Raw genomic sequence first — 9,825 nt, forward strand, 5'->3', positions numbered from 1 at the left:
CACAGAGGATGAGTTAAGGGAGAGGAAGGCTCTGTTTGGTGCTCCGTATTGGATTGATGCTGGGATCTGTGGGGGCACTGTCAGATCTGTGTTTGTGCACCAGGACCACAGAGCACACTGGCTGACCTGGGACTTTGGCTGTAGCAGAGCAGAGAATTGAGCCAGTACCACGTCGTGATGGCAGTGTCCTCTTTGCCTAGGGTCTGAGTGGAGGCTAGGACCTGGTGTTCAGGTCTGTCTGAGCTCCGTTTTCCTGCGGGTCTTGCCCGCAGCGAGGCTGGAAAGGTGCAGATGCCTGCAGCTCTGCCACAACTCTTAGCTGAGCTGTGTCCTGGATATTCAAAGTGAGGGAGTGTTATGCGACTGCTGTTACATCTGGGTGCCTGGAACTGGATGGGACCATGGAAGTGGCTGTGAGCCCTTGTAGAGCAAGCTGTAGGCTTGCGGGCGTGATAAAATTGGATTTCTAGAGTTCTGAGGCACCTGATGGTGTCTGTAGGCTCATAACAATGTGTTTTGCTGCTTTGACCTCTCTCCTCCACCTCTAGATCTCCACGACAGTCGTATGAAGAGGAGGACAGTGGTGTGAGGGAAGCTGAAGTCAAACTGGAGCAGATCCAGCTGGATCGGGAAAGTCTGGAGGAGATCCAGGAGGAAAATGTGGTTACTGGGGAGGAAGAGAGGCTGTGCCAAGAGGAAGAACAGGTCCAAGAACAGGAGGAAGAGGAGAGAGCTGAGCAAGAGGTGGGATCAGGAGGAGCTGACCTTCTCTTCTCCACAAGGCTGGTGGGAGAGCTGGGGCTGGGGGCTGCTCTCCAAAAGCTCTGCTCACCATTCCTGCTTACACTGCTGGGTGTTGAACTCATGTAGACAAGCTGTTGTGGCATAACCTGGGGCTGGTGCCATTCTTGCCGATGTTCCTTCTTGGGGTCACTGCAGGCAGGCTCTGCCCTCTTGTGAGGGTGGTGTGTTTGCTCCCGGAGCTTGTGGTGGTTTAGTCATGTCCTTGCAATACTGAGAAGGAAAGTGCTACTATTTATCCTGTGGCTTTGTAGGCAGCAAGTAGCTCTGCAGGAGAACTCAGATCTAAATTTTACTGCTTGCTTGTCTCTCCCCAGCCTTTATCGCACCTTTGGAGCACTTTGCCTTGATGTATCTCTAAATCTTGCATTGCTCCCAGCTGAGGTTCTTTCTTTGCTCTTCTGATGAGGTGTAATTCCTGGTAAATAAGAGAGACAAAGCTGAAACTTGGGGGGTGTGCAAGCCGGTTAGGGTGACTGAGATGCAAATATCTTCTGCTATAAATGGATTGTGACTTGCTGAGGCTAACGTGCTTTTTGCATTTGAACTGTGTGTGTGAGACTCTTTCTAGCCATTTAGAGTAAAGGCAGCTGCTCTCTCATCTTGTGGCCTCTAAATGAGAAATTCACATTTTCCGATCTTAATAGTGGTAATAAATCTTTATTAATTGATGCAAGGACCTCTCTTCATATAATTTTGGAACCTTGAACCTGCTAAATTTCTCTGATATTTTTTTTTTTCCTTCACCCCGAACTAACACATGAGCTGCTTCTTGGATGTTTCAAAATTAGATGATGTGAACTCAAAGTTTCTGTGTCCACGTGCTTGTTTAGTGTAAAGCAGGAAGCCTGGGAGACAGAGGAAAAATCACTTTTGTTGCATAGTAAGCATTTTGACCAGCTCACTTCCTGGCTTGTTCATTTTCTGCACTCAGGAAAAGAAGAGAAGGAGAAATGAAGACGAAGAAGAAACACCAGAAAAACGCCAGAAAGCCCCAAGCCCTGCCAGCCTGGAAGAGGAGGAGCTGTGCTCTGACCACATTGCAGTGTGCTCCACGAAGGTTTGTGTTTCTATGGGCCCTCTGGAGCTGATGGCATCTATCGCAATAGAGCACCTAACTAATGGTGAGGAAAGGTGACCCAGGGCTTGCGGTAACGTAGGGTGTGAATCCTGCTATCCCGCTCCTGCTACAGGCTGGGACAAATCACTTGATCTGTTTTCTTCATCTTTGCTGGTTGTCAGCCTCCTCTCCTCCTGCTTGAGCTGTTGGAGGCTGTAACTGTCTCTGTGTATATTTTGCCAATCACCGTAAATGTCTAAAGTTCACTGAGGACTCCAGGGAATATTGTAATACTGAGAAAGATGTCTGTGCTTTAAGCTTGTGAGTTTGGTCAAAGATGACACATGAACTTAATCAGAAATGGCATTTCCCTTCCAAAAAAAAAAACAACCACCAACCCAAAAAACTTGAAGCACTGGAATTTCCCTATCTTACTTAGAATAAAATCAGAAAGTAGGACTTAAGTGTGTTAAACAAACTAGGGTTCCTGATCTCTGAAGCATCGTATCCTTCCTAATCACAGCTGTCTGCATTGATGCTCTTGTTAAACTTCCATTTTTAACACCACCTGAATTGCATCTCATGACTTTTGTTGCATTTGCTACAAATTCTCAGTTCGGTGTGTGTGTTTTAAATACAATAGCTACAGATAAGTGGTTTCTGTAGCAAACGGCTTTTTGTCTTTGTAAGCCCTAAGCTTGTTGATTAGAGCAATGAGGGAAACTGAGGAGCCTGGGTAGCCTGTTAATCTGCTGTTGATATTATCTTTGCTTTTTTGCATTTATATTTGTGCTGTTTGCTTCTTAGTCAATATCTCCTGGATGGGGAGGATTGTATGAGCACTTCCTCTTGCACCAGCAAATAGATCATAAGAGGAAGGCTTCACCATCTACAACCATCAGACTCTTGCTTTTTATGGATAAGCCTTTTTAAAGTCAAATAAAAGGAGAGGAGAAAGACTGGGTTTGCATGCAGACTATGTGCTAATGTTGGGTTTGGATGCAGGCCGTGTGCCAATGTTAGGTTTGAAAAGTGGGGAGGGGGTGGCCAAAACATATCCCTGGAGTGGGACTGGTGGGGAAATGTGGGAAATGCTTCCACTGCCTTTTATGTGCTGAAGTTCTCGTCATTACAACCCCAAAACACACATAGCTTCCTGACCTGAGCTTAACTGCTGCTGCAAGGATTAGCCGGGGGAAAGGTTTAGAAATACAGTCTCTGTGTTTTATAATGGTGATGTCAGAGCTCAGCAACACACAAAGCCGAATGTAAAGCTGTTCAGGAAAAATATGAGCCTGGGATCTCTCCAAAGGAAGGAGGCTCTTTACACTCCAGCTAGCAGGGCTTTGAGTGAACACTGAGAATTAAACACACTGACCACCGAGAAGGTGTTTTGGCACGGGATTGCTCAGCAGAAACACTGCTTGTGGTGGAAAGATGAGAGCATCTGCAGTGGGTGGTGAGCTCCCCTGCCAGCTGTGGCTGGTGGAGGCCAGGTACACATCTGGGGCAGGCAGATGTTGGGGTGCAGTGTGTCGGGGTGTTTGGGGTTCAGAGGGCCAAGTGTGGCCTGGGGGTGGAAACAGATGTGTGGTGGCAGGGGGGAAGCCTTGTGCCAGCCCTGTTTTTTTCCCAGGCTGCTCGTGAGCTCCGAGTTTTGAGCTTGGCTGAGTGAGAAACTGTGGTTTCTTCTGGCCTTCAGAAAGTGCTTTGTACCAGAGAAATGCACAACCCTTGCTGCAAGGAATTGCCCTACAGGGAAGGGGAGGTGATCTCCAAATAGATTAGGGAAATTTTATTCCCACCTAGACTGTCATGCTGAAATCTACTGTCACCTACAGCCTTTTCTAGGCCCCTCTGTGTTTAATGTGATGCTTATTTATGACCTTTTGGAAGTACCTCTGGGTGGTTTGCACCTGCACAGCATCTCTCTGGCAGGGGGTTGGCAAGGTTTTTTCCTATTGATATCTTATCTACTTGTGGCTGAGAAGCTGAAACATAGGCAGATTCCCCTTTCAGATGCTGTTATGCCCCATGAGGTGCCAGCCTGCCCATCAGTGTCCCAGAAGGATGAGCAACGCAGTCTCTGAAGTCACAGCTCAGAGGCAAGCATCAATTCCTGCAGCACCAAGCAAAGGAGAGAACTGGCAGCAGGCAGACAGCCTGCCCAGCAGAAAAATCTGTCACACTGCGGAGCAGGGACCCTGCGGAGTGGCTCTCCCTAGCGCATCTCTGTTAGGCAGGGTTGCACCATTTGGTGGTTGTGCTCTTCTCTAATGGGCCCTGGGCTCTTGGGCACAGCTGTTAAATGTGTCCTCTCTGTGGCACTGTCTTGTCTCCTGCTTAGCTAAAATTTAGCACCAGCATCCTGAAAGCATCTTAAAATGAGCTCTTAGCGTTGCTTTTTATCTGCAGACTTGGTAGGTGATGTTTCCTGTGGCACAGGAAGAGAAGGCTCCTTGTTACTTGGTAGCTGCTTCTTGGCTCTGTAGGAGCTGTTGTTAAGAGCCTCCCCTTTGACTTGAAAGTGATTTTCTCTCTCTTCTTGTTTTCTGGAGCTGTAAGGTTTAGCAACATTTCAGCTTTCCTTTATTCAGTGGTTGTGAAGTGTTTGCTTGCCTTCCTGTCTTGGCCGAAGAGTTCTTGTGTAGCACCTTTTGTGCAAAATTCTCTCCTGATGGCTTGACCTGAAGGGCTGCCTTGCAGGTGGCTCCATGTGCTGACTTGCCCTGTCTGTGTGCTTCTCTAGTGTGGGTAAGTTGATATAAGTCATGCCTGTGCTGCTTTCATACTTGGCTCCTCTTCTGCAGCTGTGGCTGGCAGTGCCTCTAATTTTCTCACTTGTCTTGCCACACTGGCCACTTTCTCTGTTGTCTCTGGCTAGGAAACCAGAAAGGTACTGGGTCCTTGAGCTGAGGGAGTAGAGAAAATAGGCTTGGTTGGTGTTTCAGCTGTCAGTCAAGCTGCATGTTGTTGGTTTGCCCCTGAAACTGGTTTGGCTGCTACTGTGCACTGATGCTTTTAGTTGGGATTCTGTTCCCCTGCCTTGGAAAGGAGAAGGAAAGGGGATGCTCATTGTCTCTGACCAGTGTGGAAACATGGGACTGAGCGTGGCATTTCTAACCAAAATCTGGGTGAGGGATCAGGGAAGAGAAATGGTTGAATTAAGGTCAGCTGAGATGACCTACATCCATCTGAGGTCCATGGAGAATAGTATCTTTGTCTTCTTTCTCCCACTTTAGATCACGGACAGAACTGAGTCGCTGAACCGCTCGATAAAGAAAAGGTATTTCCAGGGTTGACCTCAGGGTAAAGCACATCCCTTCCTGCAAATGGAGGATGCTGGAGGGCCCTGCTGTGTGGAAGGGCAGGAGTAACAGGCTGCTTGTGGCCCTCAAAGTCCTCCCTTCTGCTTGAGGACCTGGGGGATCACCTCAATCCTCTTCTCTCCTCTGCTTTCCAGTAACAGCATAAAGAAGACTCAGCCTCCCCTCCCTGTGTCGAAGATTGATGACAGGCTGGAGCAGTACACGCAGGCTATTGAGGTGGGCTGCTCTGTTGTCTCTCTGTCCCTGCCCTCCAAGGAGCCCTCTTTGGGCATTGCTCTCCCAACCATGTCTCTTAAGTCTTACCATCTCAGACATGACAACTGAATCGTCTTCCCTTGGATGGCAGCAACCCTTTCTTCTGTCTCTATCTCCCTCCACAGCGTAAAGTTGGTTTCTTTAGTGAGCTGTCCTATGCTTATTTCCTCAAGTTCCCTGCTTAAAGGGTGGGAGCATCTTGCAGGAACTAGCAAGACCCTACAAGTCTCCTTTTTACAATCCCTCATCCCTGAGGACCTCCAATTATGGGGTGGAGGGGGAAGAACCCCCCATAGTCCCTGACTGTGACCTTTCTCCATTTATTTTGCAGACATCCACAAAGGCTGCAAAACCTGTCCGACAGCCCTCTCTTGACCTTCCCACCACGAGCATGATGGTAGCCAGCACGAAAAGCCTCTGGGAGACTGGAGAGGTCGCAGCTCAGTCTGCCGTGAAGTCCCCAGCCTGTAAGGTATGGCACTCGCAGGACTTGCCTTGCTTGTGCAGGGGAAGAGGGGGCTGGCCTCTGGGCACAATTTGCATTAGCCTCTTGGTATGGCTCATCAGTAGTGCCCACCAGCTATAAAGGCATCTACACTAGAGATCCAATCTTCTTCGTCAGCAGACAAGGAGTTGTACCTCAGAGCTTCACTTCACCTGTGGTAGGGTCCCAAATTGTTCCTCAGTGGTACAGCTAGGAAAGCCTGTGGTGCTGGTTGAGGTTCTGCTTTGAAATGGGAATAAATTCAGGTGGTGTGGAAAATGTGTATGTCTTCTGCATGGGGCTAGGACTGAGCTCCAGTTGTTGAGCACAAAGTTGGATCTATGACCAAGATGATAAATCTTGTAAAATTGAAAAATGCAGACAGTATTATGTATTGCTCTCCATTTCACTTTCTGGTCATTGTGAGTGAAGCTGTTCTGTAACACATGGGTTCCAAATCTGTGTTTATGTGAGCAAAATTCCTTCCACATAAAAAAAAGCCTTGATGTTAACATGTCTTAAATAGTTAACAAACTTAAGACAATAAACATCTTGGATCTCTGATCCAGGCTCTTGAAGAGAGTGAGAGAGAAGAAAACATAGGATATACTGGGAATAGGAAGAAGTTTTCACAATAATGGGTTTTAGCTGCAGCTGTCTTGGGTCAGATGATGTGATACTGTAAATAAAATGGAGGTCAGATGTGTGGGTTTGAAAGAGATGTGAACTAAAGCATGTTCAGCAGCATTAGCAGTGAAGGGTAATGAGAACATCATCTCCTCAGGATATCGTGGCTGGAGACATCGTGAGTAAAAGAAGCCTTTGGGAACAGAAGGGCAATCCCAAACCTGAGACCAACATCAAGGTAAGTTAGTATCTATGCAAGTACGAAAGCACTTACTCTGCTGTGAAAAAGAATAGAGCTCTTAGCTGGGTTGCAAGTATTGAGAAGATGATGATGTTCTGCAGGGACGAGGACTGCCTGTATCTGTCCATGCAATTGCATACCCAAGAGCTCTTCCTAACAGTGAGCGATTATCGCTTTAGCCCTAGTAAAAATGGGGGCAAAAATTACTTCAAAGCCAGTAATACTGAAGGGTCTCTTGAATAGCATGTTGTTCTCAGGCCATGGGTTGGGAGTCCCAGCCTTCTAGGCTAAAATTGAACTGCAAATGTGAGTTACTTTGCTCTGTTATGCTTTTTAATCTTGAGAGTAAAAATTAAGTGGAACTGAACCTAAGGCAGTACCAACACTTGAGGTTATTTTCCTACTGGCACATTTGTGGAATGCCTATTAAAATGCAGCAGGTGGCTGCTGCTCGAACTGTCCAGGCTGTGAGAGGAAGATCAAACTATCTTGTCTGTTCCTGGGTCGGTACTGCTGCCAGCATGTGGTAAATGAAACTGGCCCTTGCCATGGCTCTAACCAGCCCTGGCTTGGGGGTTCCAGACTCTGAGATGAGTCCTCCCTCACGATGCCTGGCATTGCATCTTCTCTTTCCTATTAGATGTCCTGTGCTTGCTGTGTTACCTTATGCTTATAGAAAGTGGTTGTCGGTCGGTGCAAACGAAGAGCGTACGTGGAAGGGTCGAGAAGAGCCTACAGAGCAGGCTGTCTCCAAGCCCTCTGGGATTACAACCATATCATGTGTTTCTCTGGCTTTGGTTATTTGGTCTTGACTGCATATTTGAGGGAGAAAAATGCTGACTTAGGCTCTTTGTTTCTTTCGTGTTCAGTCCACTCCTGGCAAAAAGTATAAATTTGTTGCGACGGGCCATGGCCAGTACAAGAAGGTGTTGATAGATGATGCTGCAGAGCAATAGTGTGCCTGAAGAACTCATTAACCAGGTAGGTGGGGGTATGACCTTGCATTGTGTAAAACTCCTGGCGCTGTTCTGGCAGGGCATTGGGGTTATTTTCTGCCAGCTACACTTCAGGTGAGCTGGAAGGTACTGTATGGTAACAGCTGGAGCCTTGCTTCTGGGCAAACGCCTGACTTTCTGAGCTGGACGGGGAGTGGGTACACAGTGGGGGTTTGTTTTGGTCTTTGAGTTTCTGATGCTGCTAGGAAGCTGGATACCTGTGTTGGTTTAATCTGAAGAAGTCCCTTAGCTACTGCTGTTTGGGTGAAGATGTATTTGTCTTTGCTAGTTCAAAGGAACAGTCTATCTGCTGTTTTTTCTTATGTTCTCTTACATTGCAAGGAGAAGTATATAGCTGGAGGTCGTCTTGACTGAGTATGGGGACTGATATACTCCTGAAATTCAGATGCTTTTGGGGTCTAATTCCATGATTCACTGAATTAATCAGGGGAAAAGCTTTTAATGATTTCACTAACCTCTTAGAACCAGCCAATAATAGGATTGTAGTAGGGAGAACGTGAACATCTGCTGTGCTGGGTAGACCAACAGAGCAGAAAGGACCATCCTCTGATGTGTAGTTTGGGGGAAGGCAGAGCTGAGCTGCTGTCTCTTGTGCCCTCTTGAAACTGTCTTCGGATCTTATGCTCATATTGTGTTTATGTTATTACATATCCTTGTGTTATCTTGAGTGGATTATAGTAGAGGGTTGTGGCAATAAGGGGGAATGACGTAGAGGGAGGTGATAACTGGTTGGATTCAACTGGGCAGCATCTGGCACTGTGAGAGGAGAGGAAGTTGTCGGGGGTGAAAACAAGCTCATTCACTTTTTTTCCTACTATAAAAAAGAAGCTTTATTTCGTAGCCAAGCTTATAAATAGCTGTCTGCTACAAAACACCTTTTGTTTCTGAATTCTTCTGGGAGCTGTGTTCCATCTTTTTTTCTTTTTTATTTTTTTTCCTGAAGGAGCTGGCTTCTGAGTGCAGCATATTGGTTTTTTTCTTCTTCTTTTGTGCTGCCCATTTAGAAGAGAAGCTCTCTGGAATGCCACTTTGAGATGGGCAGCAGTACAAACCCAAGTCTGCCCAAAGCTACACTTTTAGATGTAAAGCTGGAGGAGCCCACTGGACTTGCATCCTCAACTTGCTTCTCTGCCTGTGGCTTTCAGAAACCTATTTTAAGGTCTCCTCTTTGATCAGCCCTCTACTTTTTCCCGAATTCTGTTTTGATGTAACAGGTGGGTTCTCACTGAGCTTCAATTCTTTATAGCAAACAGGTTTTGCTAGGTTGTCAGCAGGTTTTGTTTGCCCTACTTGAGTTTCTGCAAGCAGCTCAAAGGTAAGTGCCTTCAGCTCTGATCTTTGGCCTTTCAGGAAAGGATGCTGGAAAGTGACTGTCACGGGATGTCCTCTAGGATCCACCCAGTACGCCAGACAACCACTGCGCAGCACTGTTGCCCTGTGGGCTCATTTTCAAGGAAGGGTTTTTTGACTGTGAATAGCAAAATGACTGTGATAGCTTGGACGATCTTGGTTTGTTTCTGTTCTTAGGTTTTTAGCTGACTGTTTTGTGTGCTGAGAAGTCGCTGCTCCCCAGCTCCTCTCCACCCCCCCTGAACTATGTTCATCCTTTTTTCCCTACTGCTGGATCCCTTCATGGTTGCCTTTTTGCTCCCAAACCCTTCTGGTTCACCCCCATGTCACTTGCTCAACACCACCTTATCAGCTTTCTGGTTGCTTGAACACAGGTACAATTTTTCTTCCTTCCCCCCCCTCCTTGCTGAGCCGCAGGACCTCTGAGCAGGCTGTGGCGCAAGAGGTTTTGTCTAAGTGGCAATTTGGGCTCTTACCAACTGCCTGAGGCTGTTTGATATTGAAAACCAAACAAACTCTGTGTCCAGCGGCATTCCCCTTCCCTCACTCAGCACAGTGACTCAAGCTGGGACATGCTGCGATGGGTCCCAGTGCAGAACCACTGGTGGAAATCTCCTCTTGTCTCCAGGCATCTGTTCTCTTCTCTGCAATTCTCTTGTGCC

General features: G+C 47.1%; 1 protein-coding gene across 2 annotated transcripts in view; it reads left to right on the plus strand.

The window, feature by feature from the left end:
- LSP1 (lymphocyte specific protein 1) overlaps positions 1-9,825 on the plus strand; it is a 50,275-nt gene that overhangs the window by 31,799 nt on the left and 8,651 nt on the right. For both annotated transcript variants that reach the window (XM_009935300.2, XM_075427583.1), the window contains exons 4-10: positions 549-744; positions 1,736-1,861; positions 5,104-5,147; positions 5,325-5,406; positions 5,777-5,917; positions 6,714-6,794; positions 7,667-7,778. In XM_009935300.2, the coding sequence (XP_009933602.1) occupies positions 549-744; positions 1,736-1,861; positions 5,104-5,147; positions 5,325-5,406; positions 5,777-5,917; positions 6,714-6,794; positions 7,667-7,753 (757 nt within the window). In that variant the 3' untranslated portion in view covers positions 7,754-7,778. The remainder of the gene's footprint in view (positions 1-548; positions 745-1,735; positions 1,862-5,103; positions 5,148-5,324; positions 5,407-5,776; positions 5,918-6,713; positions 6,795-7,666; positions 7,779-9,825) is intronic.

This window comes from Opisthocomus hoazin, chromosome 7 (assembly GCF_030867145.1).
Source record: "Opisthocomus hoazin isolate bOpiHoa1 chromosome 7, bOpiHoa1.hap1, whole genome shotgun sequence".
NCBI lineage: Eukaryota > Metazoa > Chordata > Aves > Opisthocomiformes > Opisthocomidae > Opisthocomus > Opisthocomus hoazin.